The 20,187-nt window shown below is 39.9% G+C and overlaps 1 protein-coding gene across 2 annotated transcripts in view; it reads left to right on the forward strand.

The window, feature by feature from the left end:
• Positions 1 to 20,187, forward strand: part of GPM6A (glycoprotein M6A) — a 411,434-nt gene that overhangs the window by 184,427 nt on the left and 206,820 nt on the right. The window contains exon 1 of one of the 2 annotated variants that reach the window (XM_073643801.1): positions 3,352 to 3,931. The exons of the other annotated variant lie outside the window; for it this stretch is intronic. Coding sequence (XP_073499902.1) covers positions 3,895 to 3,931 — 37 coding nt within the window. The 5' untranslated portion in view covers positions 3,352 to 3,894. Of the gene's footprint in view, positions 1 to 3,351; positions 3,932 to 20,187 lie in introns of those variants that run through there. 2 annotated transcript variants of the gene reach the window in all.

A 20,187-nucleotide genomic window follows, 5' to 3' on the forward strand; every position in this document is an offset into this window, starting at 1 on the left:
TTAGGAACCTTGAGTAATGCAGAAATTCTTTTGTAACCTTGGCCAGATCCGTGCTTTGCCAGATCCGTGTTCCTTGGGCAGTTCCTTTGAGCTCATGATTCTTATTTGGTCTGACATGCACTGTGAGCTGTGAGGTTTTATATAGATAGGTGTGTGCCTTTCCAAATCAAGTCCTATCAGTTTAATTAAACACAGCTGGACTCCAATGAAGGAGTAGAACCATCTCAAGGAGGATCACAAGGAAATGGACAGCATGTGACTTAAATATCAGTGTCTGAGGAAAGGGTCTGAATAGTTATGACCATGTGATATTTCAGTTTTTCTTTTTTAATGCATTTGCAAATATTTCGACATTTGTTTTTTTTCAGTCAAGACGGGGTGCAGAGTGTACTTTAATGAGAAAAAAATGAACTTTTTAGAATTTAACAAATGGCTGCAATGAAACAAATAGTGAAAATTTTAAAGGGGTCTGAATACTTTCCGTAACCACTGTATATGCCTCAAAGAATTTTATAACATTGGGTCATGAAAAATGTATACATTTTTACCACTAAAATGTTATATTCGCTGCAATTTTTTCATTTTCACAAGGGGCAATTTCTCTCACGGTAATGCCCCATACGTCATCATCATAGACTACTGTTTGGCCACACAGCAGAGTTCAGAAGGAAGGAGCACCATTTAACTTTTGGAATACACATTTCACTGGGATAGTTTGAAGGTGCCATTTGCAGACTTTGTAAGGTGCCAGAACAGAAAAAAAAGTAAAACCTACTTTGAAAACTAGACCCCTTGATTTCACTGGATTTTATTTGGGGAGGAGTCATGTCACCTTTGAAGAACCTGTGTTCTACCCGTAATATGGAAAAACACTTTTTTTCCCATTAATAGATGACGAACCTGATTGGGGGCTTGCTTTTTGATGGATGAGTTAACGATCTTACTGATAGCATTCTGGGGTACATAACATTTTTTGATCACTTTAACGCTGGATTCACATTTATCCTGTGTTCTACATTGAGCACTTATGTCAGATTTTATGTTTAAATCGCCAAAAAATGAGATTCAGACAGAATTCCCGACTGAACGATTCACTATGATGAGTGAGAAGGAGACACTTTGGACTCCATTTGATCTCTGTTCTGGCAGTGTTCCCCGTTAAGCGGACACACAACTGTGGTCGACCACACTTTTGTGAACTAAAAAGAGTCTAAAAAAGATAGACCCTGCCGGAACAGAGGATAGACAGAGCCTAAGGTTACTCCAACTGCCTCATTATAGTGGATGATTCTGTCTGAGGTTTTGTCTAAATTGCGTTGTTTTGGGGATTTAGATGGAAACCTCGAGTTGAGTGCTTAATATAGATCATGGGAATAAATGTGAACTGAGTCTTAGGACATGTTCCCTTGTAGTGCAAATACTGCAATTTTTCCTGTGCAGAAAATATTCTGCATTTAATTTTCCAAGCAAAATAGATATAATTTCATAAAAACTCCTACCCACTGTGTGTTTAAAGATGACACTAAACTGTGCATCTTTTTTAAGTTCTTTTCTGTATTAGCTTATATGATTAGCTTGAAAAAATGCATGTAAAAAGCGCAAGTCTATTTTCACATGCATATTTAATGCTTTTAAGTATTGTAAAGTGAATTAAAAAACACTGATCCATATCTGCACCAAAAACGTATCAAATAAAGAGCAAAAGGCGTCAAAAACACAATAATCAGAGCAGTATTTGCGTATTTTGGTGCGGACACCTGCTGAAAACATGTGGATAAATAGCCTGTTCACACTATGGACCTTGAATGTGTTTCAAAATTGATTGCTGATCTCATGTGCTGCACTGTTTTTGTACTGCAGTGCATGATATCTGTTAGTTTCACACTGCTAGAACATGCTTATGGCAGGGCCTAACAGGCCACCGTACATAAAGACTATCACTTGGCCTTGGGTTGCCATTTTAACTATCAAGAGCCCTCTCCCTCTATTAACCATCTAGTTGCTGCCATTGCAATTGAAAGCGGCATCAAGGGGGTTAAATGGCTAAGTGTTAAAACCTATCATGACGCTGCAGGGTTTCAACTGATTCAGCTGACACCCGCAGCATTTTTGCTTGTCGGGGGATTGATACTCACTTAATCCTCAGTGCCTCAGTGTCGTTGAGGATTAAGGCCCCTTTAATGACCAGTGTAAAAAGGCGTATTGGTGGGTGTTAAGGGGTTAAAAAGTTATATTTTAACATGAAGAGCTTTGTCTCTTTTCCTTTCTCCTTTTTCATAGATCAGTTTTGTCTGAGGAGATTTTGCTCAGATCAATGGACCTTTATACACATCAATGTCTATTCCATGAGACCAATATCAATGTAAACAGCAAGTAAACCTGAACATGTAAAGCTTCCTAGTATTTTTTGGGGAGGTTTTTTGTTCCCCAAATGTACGTTCAGCAATAGTGATCTCCTCTCCTGAGGGGGTGCAGCAATATCACCATATGGTAGAAGGGCTGGTGGTGTATATGAATACATATGGTCCTGACTACCAGGGAGAGGAAGATGGGGGCTCCTGAACTAACCAAGATCTCTGTGAGACGCCTCCCAGGATTCTTCTCAACTATAAAGGAAAAAACATTTTTTAAATATTTTCCACTGCAGCAATAAATAAGAACAAACAGAATACTACTGGTTCACATGACAGCTGTGTGGACCCCGTTCCATCCAGTCTTAATTAATTCATCACGGACCTCTCCTAATATGCTGATGGCGGAATTGTCTTAGGAAATGGTTTGTAAAACCTCGGGAATCTCTGTTGCTTTTGTGCTCCAATGTGACCAGATCCCGAATAATGCGTCTCGTGAAGGCAATATTCAGGATTTTCTATCTGCCTCCCATGTACATAATGGAAGGAGTTCAGTGTGAAATACTGTACCATCAAGGATGCTCGTTTTTTCTTTCTTACGTGCGAAAAACAAGCAGAAGTGTTGTCAGGCATTATACCGCCACCTGAGAAATGTTCTAGATTGCCCGAGACGTGCAAATGAAAAGCTTGTCACTCAGACACAGACACGCTGCAGTTCAGACTGCAGATTGTGATTTGCATTACAAATCAGACTGCCGAGCTTCCAAAATCTCCCTCAAAATGGCACTGCCACTATATATCCTTCCCTGTGGTGTATAGACAAAGGAATCCGTCCTTTCACCCCCAATGTGCCTGTATGTATGAAATAAGTGTGCCAGCCTAGATTTCTATCCCCGTGACATCACGTTTGTGTTGCACACCTATTAATTCTTTCTCCCATCTCTGTGCATTGCAAACCGAGGACTGGAAATAGCATCGTGATCAATAAAAGCAACACATAGAACCAGCAAAGCATGTCATTTGTAATGGGTCTAATTGGGAGAGCGGCCCCTACTGCAGCAGACAGAGCCCACAGACATTTGGGCTTTTCCACTTTTGCCAGCATGTAGGGGGTATTTGCAGTTGGTGGTCTGTTTTCTGTGCGAGCTACGCCCCTTCATCTGTTCTCACTGCAGCCTGTTCCCAATTTCAGGCTCAGAATACAACCCCTTAGCTTCTAGGCTGTATTGTATGTGCAATTGTAGCTGGAGACAGGAAAACCGAGCTTCCCCTATAGAAGTGAATGAGAGGCGGCTGCAGTACCTGCTTGTGCTGGTGTACAATGGGAAGCTTTGAGCAGAGAAATTGATAATCTTCATGGAAGAGTAATTTGAATGAAATTCCACTTGACAGGCTGTCTCCAAGCAAGAGGCAGGCAGTGAGGGAGTGTGTGCAGCACACAGGGCGCGCTCAGCTGCTGTAGGTGCACAACCACATATACACTGTAGCTACATCTCATTACAGCTCTTCATTAGTTCCTTTCCAGCAAGAGAGAGAGGTGGACATGGAGGAAAACATGGAAGAAGGACAGACACAGAAAGGTAACGTGTTTATGTGATTACTGCATATCCTCTTGCCTTGGATTAGCAAAACCCTCTTATTCTTTTTTTTTTTTCTGCAATGTGTATGTTCTAGGCGCAAACATACACGGCTATGCAGCGAAGGCTACGGAGACGGCTGGGAACCTGTTCCCATCTGAAGAACACTAATCTTCATTTTTTTTTTTTTCTTAGCCTTTCACGCTTGCCTTGCTGGGAAAAATTAGGACCTCAGAGTGAACTGTGCAACAGACACTGACAATATGTATAGTTAGCCTGGGCTCACAAAGAAGTCAATGTAGCCATTAATTCCATGATTCAATGGAGCACAAGAATTGGGAGAAAGATTTCCATAGAGCTAGGGGGGTGAACATGATTAGTCCCTGTTCTTCGCCATTGTTAGAATAGATGTGGCACTGTACATGTTTGCCTATTGTGTGTTACTATACCGTAAAACTGCGTTATTCCATTACTGTCGTATCGCCGTCCTGTACGTTTGTTTACTGCTGTGAGCAACAATCCGAGGCACGAGATCCGGTTCTGCAGAATTGGCGTTATTGTCTAATAATCTGCTTTGCAGATTTTATTTTTGCCTTTAAATGATTATATTTAGTAGCTGTTGGGGAATTATGCAAACTGGTCAGTGGGTTTGTATTTGCCACATCTTTCATCTGTGTTGTTGCACTTCTCTCATTAGACCTGACCTACTTACGCTAAATGAATCCAGTTTTTTTTTATGCTGACTTGGTTTTTCCATATCTTTGTGCATGAAATTAGAAAGATTCTTTCTTAGGATAACCTGTTTCCAGCAGGTGTTTTGCAATATGTGTAGATTTCTTTCATCTGATTTTAGCACGGTTATGATAAAAAACCAAGGCGATTATTATTTTGGAAAATAATCAATGCTTTCTAATTTAAAAAAAAAAATGCATTAGGAAGATTCTTAATAAAAAAAAACAAATAAAAAAAAAAAACCCAGAAAAAAACATACAGACACCATGATGCTCCAGGAAAAGCAATCGTGTTTTTTGGTGGCCATGTTGACGTATTGTTTACTTGTTATTATATGTAAGATTTCCAAATCCCATGGTATAATTTAATATGTCATCAATGATCCCAACATGTCACGATCAACACGGTGGCTTTGATATATCTGTTGCTGTTTTTCTCTATTTATGTAACACGGTGTTGATTGTGTATTGTGCATTACCTTTTTTGTACCTATAGCAATATACTGTCAATAGGAATGTTTTACCTTTTTTACCATTTGAGTCTATTTTCCTCATTTGCTAAATGTAAGCTTGTAGAACGGATAACATTAAGGCTTTGTCTTCTACACTTATGATATCCTCCATTGCCTAAAATGCAAAGAACGAAGATTTACAGATCTTGTGATTTCTACAACACTGACATCCTGTGGTAGCTGTGCAATTGTGAAGACTCAATGAAGTTTATGATAGACACTGATTGTTCACAATTTAATGCCTCCGGTCTCCGATCTGTCACTAGTTCCTAGTCAGTGCATCTTGGTTGAACCCACATAAGAGGGCATAAGGCCTGCTGCGGGTAGGTGATGACCCCACATTAATAAAGAGATGAACTTATTATTCTGCATCATCTCTGTTATTCATGGTGCTGACTCGTGCTATTATTTAGCAATTGCCCATCCTGTTATTACATTACTGACCAATGTTGGCACTTTTCAGTCCATTAATACCAGATTTTTTTTACATATCTAACAAATAAGTTTGGTGAATCTAATTTATTAAATGAGAATTTTCAATTTAGAACTATTTGTAGCATTATCATAATGAAAAAAATGTGTCTTTGTCAGTGGAACATATTAGACAGTGCTAAATCAAAAGTTGAATAGTATTCTGTAATACGAATATATAATTCATGTTCTTAGATTTCTTATCCTGACAAAAAAAAATTACTACCTTTAGTAGATAGTTGTATATCTAAATTTTTGGATTACTTTCCAGAATAGCTTGCCATGGGTGTGTACATGATAGATAACATTATTTTTTGCAATATATGACTTGTATCCTGCATTTTAGGCAGTGTTCCTTTCTGTAGTCTTTATTACTAATTATATATTTTCCCTAGTCTCCACCCACTCTAGAGCGGATGTTATCTGCCATGATGTCTCCATACAAGTCACACATAGGGGAGCAGGATCTAATCTTCTCTGTCTGTAGCATACCATTAGACGCAGAATGCAGGACATTATACAGCAGTACTGGCCAGTGTAGCTGTGAATCCAGCTCTCGGTTGATCTAAACACTTACTAGAAAGCAGCAGCACCATCTTTGTGTGTCTCTGTCTCTCTCTATTGACTTTTAAGGTGAGCAGCTGGAATCTGATCTCACTGTACAGACTTTTGTGTATGGAAATAGGGAGGGAGAGATGCAGAAGTGGCTTTTAAGTGGGGAAGTGTGCATTTTTTTACATCAAGAAATTCTTTACAAAGTCTCCAATCTTTGCTTGTACTATTCATTTATGAAGAAACTATAATGTTACGCTTTAAGCAGATGTCTAGCATAAAATCGATATGCAAGTCATAAACAATGCTGGCCTTTTTCAATTTTTTTTTTTTTTAGTTCTAGCTGTTTAGTAGCTTTTTAGTTACATTGAGAACACCGCTATGATACTTTTTGTGATTACCTCTTAGCTGCTAAAGCCTAATTACACTGCAGCATTTCACGCAGCACAGTGGCTCAGTGGTTAGCACTGCAGCCTTGCAGTCCTGGGGTCCTGGGTTCAAATCCCACCAAGGACAACGTCTGCAAGGAGTTTGTATGTTCTCCCCATGTTTGTGTGGGTTTCCTCTGGGTTCTCCAGTTTCCTCTCACAATCCAAAGATATACTGATAGGGAATTTAGATTGTGAGCCCCAATGGAGACAGTGCTGATATTGTCTGAATTGTAATGCGCTGAGGAATATGTTGGCGCTATATAAATACAAAGATTATTATTATACACAAGAACATTTTTTTATTCTTTTCTTTCATCTTTATACTTCATAAAATATAAGATAGTGCAGGTAACTCTTATCAGGCGTGTTATTGCCAAATTATCAACTCCATTCCTGCCCATCCTTATATCATATGACCTGCTTGCTGACTACCTGAATACTATGGTATCTTCTGTATTGACCAAAAGAAGTCCCTCTGTGCATTTATATGAGACTCTAATAGTAATGTATAGAACGACCGATTGGCTAACTACTAAAAAAATGTGTATGCTAAATATATAATTTTATACTAATGGAGCTTATGGGTGACAAATGAAGCTCAAGAATATGCTCTGCGGCCATCCAGTAAAAATATAATACACAAAATGTATACATTCTTTTTAATACAGAAGCCTATGGGTGGAGAATGACTGAAGAATGACATCTGTTCAGGCATCTGTTGGACTTTTTTCCCCCATGTTTCATGTTTTTTTATATTCATGCACCAAACATCTTGGGATATGTAAGGTTAAGAAAGGACAGATATGTACTGCTGTATAATTCCACCATTGGTTAAAATATATGTGTCCATCAATCTAACATATATGATTTAGTATTAAGGAAAAGAATTGCTCCAAGTATCCTTCATAGAATTTCTTTATGTTGAAAAAAAGCTAATCTTTCAATTGCTGACATTTATCTGTTCACGTAATTGAGTGAATGTCGTGTTTTTGCAGCAAAAGATGCACAGCGGGACCTTGAGATTTGCTGCCTATTAGCAGCAAGAGGTAATGGTTGTCTACCTGTACATTTCTTTTATAGGGGAACTTAGCTCTATAGGAAACCACTAATCTTATTTTACATAAAAGATTCACTGAGTTGTTGAAACCTCCACCTGTGAAAAAAAGAGAATTGGGAGGAATTTCTCAGTACCCATCAATGGACTTACAATTCCCCGAAAAGGACATCAAATTCACAAAATATCACTGAAAAAGAGGCAATACTTACCAATACATGGTTAGCATACCAGTACTACATGATTCAAACAGGCCACAATGGTATATATTGGAGGTAGCGCAGGTGCAAAATACTGATGAACAACCACTCACCCACCTATCATCCATGGGGGAGGAGTGGGTGGATGCTCAGTATTATAGATGCACATGGCGTGTGTAAGGTGCCAGTCACACAGGCCATTGCTCACGCCAATACTATTAGATCAGGTGGGCTGTCCAGCATATGTAAAAAAAACTCCTCAAAAAGGCCAAATACCCTATTTGCCTCCACTAACAGTACCGAACCTGGCTTCATCCTACCTGTATGACAAATACATGAGGTATTAGTTGCTATTTTGTCCAAAATGTACAAGCTTGCACCCCTCATCAAGGATCCTCAATGTCTTGAGAGTCCTTATGCTAAAATGAAAAGCAATTCACTGATAGGACAGTGAAGGACTTGTATCTGTTCTGCCCTACATCATGATTGGTCGGAATCAGGTTGTGACGTTGTTGTGAAAGAGCCGGGACATTGGTAAATGCCAAAACCACATCGGTCTGGCAGGGCCGGCAAGGATGACGCAAGTGTCTTCTGAGAGAGGTGAATGGACAATAAGAGAATGTCTGACAGGGCTTACAGCATGGCAGGATTGGGTTGTCTTTCAATGTTCGGGTTAGAGTACGCCAAAGACTGCTACATTCAAATTCAGGACAGACGGAATCGGTGGTGGGCAGCCAACCCTCTATAAACCCATAGTGATAATGCATGTCTCAGTTTGCTGGGGTCTACATGTGTGGTGGGGACTCAGGAACTGATCCCACTTCACAGCTTGCATATGCCAGCTGTTGCACACAGCTTATATGTCTCTAAAGCTACAACCCCACTATCAATATTTGGTCCATATTTTTCCTCAGTATTTGTAAGCCAAAACCAGGAGTGGGTGATAAATGCAAAATCGGTGCACTTGTTTCTATTCTACCTTTTCTCTGATTGTTCCTCACCTGGTTTTGGCTTACAAATACTGAGGAAAAATACTGACCGAATACTGATAGTGGGGCCATCGCCTAAGAGCAGCAAATGGAGCTTGCACCAATTGCTCCTGTTTAACTAGTTAGATACTCTCAATCTCTTATAGCGAAATTTTAATAGCCAGACAAAATGAAGGAGCGCCAGCCAACATGTAATGGAAGTTATGTGTCGATGATTTACCATGGCAGCTGGGGGCCTGCTAAAAGCCCACATGGCTGCCATCTTGGTACTCTTTTGAAGCATAGCCACCAGGTATGCCAACTGGATTTCTTTCTTTTTTTTATGAACAGCGTATTAAAAAAAATCATGGAATGCCAACATTTTTTAATGGACACATTGTAAAACTAGAATAAGTCATTAAGATTAAGTGAAATTTCTACAGTCCATAATTCTGATAATGGAGACATTAGCTGCATTCACTGTGAACTATAACATTATGATAATTACAGTCATAATAATCTGTACAAGTTTCTCCAGTTTCAAAAATATCATAAGCACACACAACTTATTTACTGTCCAGGAATTTCTGGATGGTTGGCAACCTTGCTAGCCATAGGCTGTGTGATGGATGGCTGAAGATTAGCATCTGCTGAGGCATCTGTTGGACTTTTTTTTTCGTATTTCATATTTTTACATGTTTCTCGCACCAAACATTTTGGTATATGTCCGGTTAAGAAAGGACACATACTGTATGTACTTATGCCCTGGATTGATAGGTCTCTGCCTATACGCTGCATTTAAAGTATGTTTTTCTCCTGGTTGAGTTCATACAGCCAGTGGCTGATACATACTGTCCACAAAAACACCACAAAGAGAAAAAAAAAACTCAAAACACCAGAATTACATTTTTTTTTCAGCCACCACACCTCACAAAAAATGTCTAATTAATCTAGATGTCGTAGCTCCCCCAAATTGGTATGAATCAGCTTGCCTCACAAAAAAAAACCCACAGCTCCATCAATGGTAAAATAAAAACATTACTGCTCTCAGAAAATGGCGACACAAACCATATTTGTTTTTTGAATTTTTTTTTCACTTAAGTAAAAAAAAAACTATGGTAGTTTGGCATCAACAAAATCTTACCGATTTGGAAAATTATATTTTAAGGTCATTTTTATTTAACAGTGAACGCCTTAGAACAAAACCCAAATTTACATGAGTGGAATTGCATTTTATTCGTCTTTTTTTTTTCTTGTTTTTCTGTAAATTTTGTGGTGTAATTCAAAACTACCTCTCATTCTAGAAAAAAAATCTTCCCATAGCTATGTTGGTGGGAAAAAAAAAATTGTGGTTCTTGGAAAAAGTTGAAAAAAAGAAAGGGCAAAAACTAAAAATCACCCGACTCTAAAGAGGCTACGGTGTGTCTGAGCCAGGAAAATGAACGACTTGCTGAGAAGAATAAAGTCAGTTTACCTAGTTTAACATCACGTGGCTCCATGCTTGTTCAGCTCAGAATTTGTAGAACTTTTAATATCGTAAAAATAACAAACCAAAAACAGTTCTTTTGTCACCCAGATGCAGACAGCTCCATCACACTTGGCAGGAGATGCTCCAGCAGACACGCCTGATGTAGGTTAGGTACATCGTTTATGGAAGCCACGTCCAGAAGGACCACCACTATTTTATCTGCAATCTGTTTTTATAAGGCTTGTTCACACAAGCGTATGAAAAAAATTGTTCAAATTTCATCCAGGAAACTTGACCAATTATTTTTTTTTCTGATTTGTCATCCATATCCAGTCTGTACATATATAAGTTGTATATAGATTGTATTTATATCAGCAATTATGAAAAATTTACAATACTAAATACAGTTTCCTATAGTACAGAATTGCAATTTATCCATACAAATGGGATGCTATTGGGCTGCTCTGTATGGAATCTGATTTTTTTTATGTACAGATTCGGCCTGCAAAAAAAAATTCCATTCTGCACTGCCCAGTTGAGTAACATTGGTCTCAGTGCTGTCTGTTTTTTCATGGACAGAACTTGGACTGAAAATATGATTGTGTGAACTAGGCCTTAAAGTGACACCTAGCATTCCTTACACTTTGAAAATGTTAATTTTAGCCTTCATTGTACTGACCTTCTGATATCCCATCATGTATTAGGATTATCAGAATAAACAGAATTACAGGCTCTGCCCAAATCAGATAGTATTGCTATGCATTAATACAATATAAAATCACATAACTTATAAAGTATCAATTCTGTTAAATGGTCACTGTCATTTCAACAAACTTTGCATAAATCAATAGTACAGGCGAATAGAAGAAACATTTTAACATCCAGTAGCTGTCTAGCGAAATCAGCTTCTTTCTCCATTTATGAGCCTCTTCTTCGCTTCAGCCCTGCCTCTCAAACGCATTATCTGAAGTGAAAAAAGTGCTCAAATCCACTTTGGCTAAAGCAAGATAGACTGCCAGAAAAGTGAGGTGTCAGCTTATAAAGCATATTGACGTCTATAAAGAAGGATGGGTATGAGACATGAGGAGCTGTCAGCACAGTGAGAAACCAGGCAGACACAGGCAGTGCTGTGCTGTAGCTTTTAGAAAATGTATATTACTTCAGTGCTGGATTCGCAGCCACACAGGTCAGTACTGCTGTATAATGTTTTCCATCCCAGTGACATAGAAAATGACTGCATCTCCTTGTGAAAATAACCCTAAAAAGTTAAGTTGTAGAAGAAAATATATAGGTGAGCAGAAAAAGAAAAACTGTCCTTATAGCCCAAAGAAATCATCCATTACTTACATCACATTAATCTGAGATAATTTAATAAACTAAACTTAAACACTGATGGTTTTTGCTGTAAGTAGATATAGGAGTCTACCTGTTTTATGGGTTTGACCAAACCTGACATGTTTTTTAGCTGTCCGTAAAACTGATTCAAGTGAATCTGGCAGCAGGATTTACTTGTGGGAGATATATTTAGGAATGCATTATCGGACTTCCAACTAAATGCTACATGCGTGTTTTTAAAAATGATGCTAATGGGACTCTGTACTTGGTTTCAACAATCATTCTGCACCGACAGATGCTCGGTGCACCCTTGGTGTGGCCAAACATTTAAGTGCACATTCTCACCCACGTGATTTCTTTCTATCGCTTCCTCCTCTTCTTTAATTGACAGCACTGGCTAGATAGAGCCAGAGAAGAGCAGAGAAAGATGGAAAACAAGTACCGTATATACTCGAGTATAAGCCGACTTTTCAGCCCATTTTTTAGGCTGAAAAAGCCCCCCTCAGCTTATACTCAGGTATATACTAGAGTATATACATAGTCCCGTGGTGGATAGTGGAGGGGGGGTTGCGGCGGAGGAGCGGGGGCAGTAGCCGCTGCAGCTACCACATGTGCCGCTGCTAAAGGGAAATTAATATTCACCCTTCTCCACACCCATGGGAGTAGAGAGGGGTGAATATTCATTTCTTTAATAGCGTGCGCACAGTGTCAGCAGCACCACAGCGGCTCAGTGATCCTCTGTGCCCGCTACTAAAGAGAATGCATATTCATCTTCCTCCACGCCCATAGGCGTAGAGAAGGGTGAGTATGCATTCTCTTTAGTAGCGGGCACACAAGACAGCTGAGCCGCAGCGAGAGCTGCGGCGCTGCTGACACTGTGCGCACGCCATTAAAGAACAGAGATATTCACTCTTCTCCACGCACATAGTCATGGCGTGGAGAGGAATGAATATCCCCGCAGCTCACCTCGGCGTCTGAAAGCACATGGCAGTGACGTCATGCGCTGCTCAGATACGGAGGCGAGCTGCTGCTGGCAGAACAGGAGCAGCGCTGGAACAGAGGAGATGAAGGGGAGCATGAATGTTTATTTTTTTTTAATGTGTGCAGTGATGGGGGGCCATGCAAACCAGGATAGGGGTGCCATACATACCAGGATTGGGATGAGGGGACCATGCATACCAGGATTCGGTCTTTGGGGGCCATGTATATCAGGATTGGGGATGAGGGGGTCATGCATACCAGGATTGGGGATGAGGGGTGCCATACATACCAGGATTGGGGTTGAGTGGTGCCATGCATACCAGGATTGGGTCTGAGGGGGACATGCATACCAGGATTGGGGATGAGGGGTGCCATACATACCAGGATTGGGATGAGGAGACCATGCATACCAGGATTCGGTCTTTGGGGGCCATCTATATCAGGATTGGGGATGAGGGGGCCATGCATACCAGGATTGGGGATGAGGGGTGCCATACATACCAGGATTGGGGTTGAGGGGTGCCATGCATACCAGGATTGGGTCTGAGGGGGACATGCATACCAGGATTGGGGATGAGGGGTGCCATACATACCAGGATTGGGAATGAGGGGTGCCATTCAAACCAGGATTGGGGATGAGGGGGCCATGCATATCAGGTTTCGGAATGAGGGGGCTATACATATCAGGATTGGTGGATAAGGGGATCATGCATACCGGGATTGGAGATGAGGGGTGCCATACATACCAGGATTGGGGGTGAGGGGTGCCATGCATACCAGGATTGGGGGTGAGGGGTGCCATGCATACCAGGATTGGGGGTGAGGGGTGCCATGCATACCAGGATTGGGGGTGAGGGGTGCCATGCATACCAGGATTGGGGGTGAGGGGTGCCATGCATACCAGGATTGGGGGTGAGGGGTGCCATGCATACCAGGATTGGGGATGAGGGGGACATGCATACCAGGATTGGGGATGAGGGGTGCCATACATAACAAGATTGAGGATGAAGGGACCATGCAAACCAGGATTGGGGATGAGGGGGCCATGCATACCAGGATTGGTGATGAGTGGGCAATACTTGCCAGGATGGGGAAATTTACCAGTAGCTGCTGCATTTCCCATCCTAGGCTTATACTCGAGTCAATAAGTTTTCCCAGTTTTTTTCTGGTAAAATTTGGTGCCTTGGCTTATATTTGGATCGGCTAATACTCGAGTATATATGGTAGGTGGGAAGGTGTACTTAAATATCTAGCCATGTCATGGTGCACGAGTGCCTCTACTTGGTTTGAACAGCCATTCTGTGCTGACCGATTCCCTTTAAATCTTCCAACTCTCCCTGCCTTCAGGTAGCGGAATAGACTGGGACAGCTGTCAGTCATTGCACTCTGTACTAGGATCATGCCTATAGCAACGTGGTTGACATCCCAGCGTGTGCAGGGAGATCAGAGAGGAAGAGAAGAGGGTAAAGAAAAAATGTAGACGATCAGCTCACCTATCCTAGATGCAGGTGTGCACGGATCCAAATTCCAAAGGAAACAGTCCATATGACAAAGTCAGTTGATCCAGCACTTCAAGTAAAACATGTATTTTTATTTAGGGAAAAATCCATCATTAAAGGTATATAATTCCATAACAAATCCACATAAATATATGGATGAGTATATTATCTGAGGAAACAGTTCCAAGAGAGATGCATTCAGAGTATCGGTTAACACGTTTCAAAGTGATACTTCTTATTCATAACCTACCTAACCCAAGAGAAGAGGGTGCAATCCCAGTACGCGGTAGCCATTATTGGTAGCGACCCCTGACTAGTCCACAACTTGCAGGCAGAGAGAACAGGGAAGATTTTAACATTGTTTACACACACACACATGTAGCATTTGGGTATAACACAGAAATAATTAAAATTGGTATTAGCAAGTTAATAAAGAGGTCCTAATATCTTCTAGGCATAAATTTTGCTGTCAGGTTCCCTTTAGTGGACGTGCATGCTCCTTTGGCTTGAACAATATGCCTTAAAAGGGTGTTCCAGTCTGATGCATTTATCACCACCAGTCCTTTGGATTGGTGATAAATTCTAGATAGTCATTGGTCCCAGTGTGACATATAGAATAGTGGTCCCCCTTTAACCTCAGCAGGAAGACCATTCCTAGGAGTAATTTAAACAGGGCACTAATTAATCCCGTGACTTGCCGCTCCATTCAAAGTCTGAAGAAATCAGTCCAGCTTGAGTGCTACTGTTAGTGCTATACACTTTGAATAGACTACTATTCAAATACTATTCAAATTACATAATTGTGCCAGGAGATATAACATTTCATCAAAAGTGTCAATTTAACTGCGTAGTTGTATACAAGTGCACAAAATCATTATTTTTCCCTTTTTTGAATAAAAACAAAAGTTTTGCTCATCTTCTTAATATGACAGTTTCAGCAGTTCATTGTTATTACATTGTTTTTGTTTAGTATATCCAAGGCTTTGTCGGAAGAAGCTTCGCATGAATTTCATGTTCCTTAGAGATCCTGAATCAAGTACTTACTAATTTTAAAATGCCTTTTACTTCCCAAATATTTCCAAAATGTATTACTATGTATTTGAAATTACTACTTCAATGAGGAATTGACACTCTACATAACACTGGTACACAAACAATCCCCTTTAATAAGGGATGAGGGCCACTAAGGTATATAGAGGAGTAATAAGTTCTATTTTATCCCTACATAAGCTTCAATATACAGTAGTACCTGCCTGTCGGCGGAGGTTGACACCCTAATTTATCAATAACAATGGCGACCCCGCTCATCGACGGCTGTCCCTCAGTAACCCTTTTAATTTGCCTAATAATATAATAGAGTGACCTAGGAAAATATAGTTTTATAGTTTCAAAAATTTTGTGTTCTCCAACACCTAACCATCTATTATGAGAATGTCAAACAACCAAAGTGACAATGTGCAAACAAAAAGTGACTATGTGCAAGTAAAATATATCCTCCCATCAAAAGATGAATGGAGGGATTGTATGGAGGGATAAAATAGAACTTATTACTCCTCTATATGTCTTAGTGAGCCTCATCCCTTATTAAAGGGGATTGCTTGTGTATCAGTCTTATGTAGAGTGTCAATTTCTTCGATCTTGGTGTGGTCTGTGGAGCATCCTTAATTACATTTTAACGCATATCTAATAAGCAGTACAGATTTTAAGGGACTTTTTGTTATATTAATTAATAAAGCAACCATCTATTCAAAACAAAACTGTCCATCGCTATCTTAGACTGTTATGGATTGCACTTTTAGGAAGTCTAAACATTTTTTATCCTTCATTGCTCTTTAAAGGGGTTGTCCACTACTTGGACAACCTCTTCTCAATCCCTATGTTTCCCCTTTGGAAAATAATAACACATATACTCCGGTGCCGGCACCGTTTGAGCGGTGTTGGCATTGGCTTACCCTGGGATAATATGACATTATGTCACGTGATCCCTGTAGCCAATCAACGTTGGCTTCAATTTACACCCCTTTTGGATGAATCGCATATATCCGGAGGAAGTGTCTTCCCTCCTCTCTTCACCCTTCTCGTCCTCTCTTCCCCCTCTCATCCTCTCTCCCCTCTCGTTCTTTCCCCCCTTATTCTCTCTTCCACCTCTCATCCTCTCTTCCCCCTCTAGTCCTCACTCCCGCTCATCCTCTCTTGCTTCCCCTCGCTCTCTCTTTTCCTCTCCCTCGCTTCCCCTCTCTATTCATTCTTCTCTCTCTCTTCCTCCCCCTCTCTCTTCCTCTAAATTAATCTAGTTTTTGGATGAAAATGTTTGCATATATCTAGTTCAGGTTCAGTTTACTTGTTCTATAAGAGCTACTAAGTAATGTCTTTTGGCAGTCTTTGGCAGAATATCACAAGTTGCACATACATTATCTCTAGTCTGATGTCATTATATACTTGAGTTTATGTTTTGATCTTTAAAGCAGTTTCCTTATAAATGAGAATTGCTCTTGGGTCCTCTCATATGCTCTTAACGCCTGATAGTCTCCAAGTTTCAACAATACCTAAGGACAGGTACTGTGAAGTTTATTTCAAAAGAGCTTTAGCTTATTTTTCTTCTTTTTTTCTTTTAGAATAGTGTCTAAACATTTCTAAACTCTTCTTTACTTTTAAATGCGTTTTCATAAGTTTTCGCCTCTGTACATAAGTTTTCGCCTCTGTACGTTCTATCTTTAATTTGCAGTTCACTCTTCATCTGCAATGATTTCCAGACTGCTGGAATACTCTGCCCTCCGCCTTTTCCTTATCGGCTCACCTGCTGTGCTCCTGTGACCCCAGCTCTTTCCTCTTGCTGAGCTTGCTGCATTTCTTCTGCCATTGATTCCCACTATTTTGGAGAGCCAGGACTGCCAATACCCCCTGTCTGAGGAATAAACTTCTAGTAGTGGCCGATTGTGCTATGGTGTTACTTGGAAGTTTGCCATCCTTTATCATCCCTGTTTGTATCTAGTCCTTGATTGTCTGTCGCCTGCCCTGGCTTTCTGATTGACAACTGTATTGAACAAACTCTCCCAATCCCAACTCCAGCTTGTCTGGCTATGCTTTACACAGTGTCAGACTGAAGAACATTGGCCCCACCAGAGGACTTGATTCTGAGGGCCCACCTTTCATGTATACAAAACCAATGCATTATCATTAAAGTGTTTTTTCAGACCTAGACTAACTTTTTAGCAGGCACTGTATCAAGTGGTGTAGCTAGTAAGATACACAATGTTAGGATTTGAACAATCACGTGATTGTTCAAATATTGTTGAAATCCAGATGGTGGAGCCAGGTTCTCCCCCACTCAAGAGCCCCATGGCAGCTGCAAGGTTTACACTATAAATTCTCCTGAAGGAGAAGCCAGGGCCCACCGGAGGATTTTCCGGTTCTCTGGTGGGACAGTCCAACCCTGGCTTTACGGATCCCATCTTTGCCTCACTTGTCCGATAACAACAGTCAGCCATTGCTAATATCAACTACACAACGGATTTCCACGCCTTAGTAATAATATAATACAAGTGAAGGGAAGCACCCCATTCCCATTGTTCTTAATAGTGGTAATCTTATTTATCACCTTGTAGAACATAGGTTGCCTGAAGATCAGGCCAATCCACTTTCTCATATGATGGTGTATCTCTTATACATATACTATATGCATTGTATCATCATGTTGTTATGTGATAACTTTACTCCTCCATCATGCTCTAAGTGTCTGTTAAAATGAATTTTAGGTTGTACATTATGGTTTTGGAAAGATTTATAGTATCTACATAGTGATGGTCTCTCGGGTAACAGTGGCTAATAAGCTGTGCATTATTGTACATTGTGTATAACATTCATTAATTGATGATGTGGATCTCTCTCAGGATTTGGCATCGTATTGTACAAATTACATTTATTAGCGTGACGGCTATTACAGACCAGTTGCTGAGCAGTGATGATGACGACCTGGGCTATAGATTTTCATTCTGTGTCTCACCGGCAGCGACAACAGCGCAATGTCAATTGCTGCCAAACAATTAATTATATTCCAGTAGATAAAGGCCTGACATTTTCTTTATAGAAATAATAGCTCTGCTGCCTAACAACTCAATGTGAATCATATGACACTTCATCAGAACAAAGCATTAGCATAAAGAGGTGCCACTAAGCACATTTCTTTTTGGAAATTTCAGAATAATGTATTAAATTTCTGTCTCATTTTAGTTAATCAAAATAATTGGTAGAAGCAAATTTCTTTCCCAGTGTTAAAGGGGTTGTTCAGTCTTCAGATTAAAGTCTTCAGTCATTCTATGTGACTGCAGACTTCTGAATCCTGACAGTGTGTGGTGTGCACACTGTCAGGATTAACAGTATTGCAGGTGAGCTGTTCAATCACAAGACTGTAAGGATACAACTTGCATTCATCATGAAGTGCTTGACTTCTCTTACTTCACTAGCATTGAGAACAATCAGGAACATCAACGTCTGGTTGAAATTTGACCGGCAATACTGGAGAGTCCTGACATTGTGCAAACCACTCGCTGTCGGGCTTATGAAGTTTGCCGTCAGACAGATAGTGACTACAGACTTATCAGAAGACCAGACAACCCTTTTAAGAATCCTATTTTTTATCACAACCAGTTATTAGGAAATGTTGAATGGTAGATAATTACAATTTACAATTAACTATACAATTACACAATTGTAAACTTTGGTATCTTTCATATATTAGGTTTTTTTTCACATTTTGTTTATTTTTCCCAGGGCTGGAACTGACTATAAAGAGTCCCTGTGTGGACAGCATATGGGCTCCTATCTTTGCAATAGCTCATTAAATCAGAGAGGTGCTAGTCATTAAGCAACTTCTTCATGGCTCTACAAAAAATCCTTCACTGATCATTAATGAGCATTAGTAGCATCAATGCCTCGATGCAATTTAATTGGAAATAGACCCATTATAATTACAACAATGGGCCCCTTTACCTCTTGGGCCCCTATGAGGCTGCATAGGTTATAGTTGCATTATGGTATATCTGCTCCTTATTCTTACTGGGCTGAGATAAATTTCTTACAATGTGCATGGTTCAGTGACCTAAAATAAGTAAAATCTAATAAAATAGTAGATTATAAAGACTGCATAGGCAATATTAGACATAGACTGGGGTTCACGTGGGCCTACACAGGAGGATACCTGGAGAGATGCTGTGTCGGTACCGATTTCTTACTTTACAGCCACCTGTTTTCTTGCAGTATGTGTCTCCTCGCCTTCAGCTTAGCCAGGCGAAGCCAGGGAGTGTAGACATATGATAATGAGCCTATCACCAGCTGTCTTTCAGAAAATACTGAATACATTAAATAAACAGAATACATTAACTATAATTGTGTATGAGCTTCATATTTAATGCAGCCTCCAAGTAACTTCAACATTTGTTTGGCACTATAGTTTTGGGGGTAAAATCTAGTGGCTTGGAGCTATTTATCTGTGGTTGTCACTTATTGTTTGTTTGTGTTCATTAATAAAACATAGATATAAAACTTCCGATCTATCTGGCAGGTACATATCAGACAGCGGATAACACACTTCAATAACTTATAGTATTTCATTATTTAAAGCTATTCTCCAGCTTTTCCACCCAGGTCCATAGACTGGTCAATGTCAACCTCTTCACACAACCTGTGTGGTTATAATGAGAACATGAATTGGGGTTGATGTAGACACCTACATTCTAAATAATGGTGGCATTTCAATTTTTTTCTGAAATCTTCCTTAAATTGAAGAGTTACGATAGAACTGGGAATAATATTGAAGTCCCCAACATATCTATGTCCAAAAGAAGAATGTAACTGCGTAGCATAGACAAGAAGATTTTCATTAGCTTGGGCAATAGATTATGCTCAGCTATGTAAATTTTGGCTTTATTATAAAACATATGCTTGCCATAACAAGCATCATTTTTAAAATTAACCATATATATTTAGAATGTTTATTATAATAAAATGGAGTCATCTCCAACTTGGGGTTATTCAGTTTAGAAGAATTAGAACGTGTGA

This window comes from Phyllobates terribilis, unplaced genomic scaffold (assembly GCF_046119375.1).
Source record: "Phyllobates terribilis strain yellow unplaced genomic scaffold, ASM4611937v1 Scaffold_1__5_contigs__length_1240528914, whole genome shotgun sequence".
NCBI classification, from domain to species: Eukaryota; Metazoa; Chordata; class Amphibia; order Anura; family Dendrobatidae; genus Phyllobates; species Phyllobates terribilis.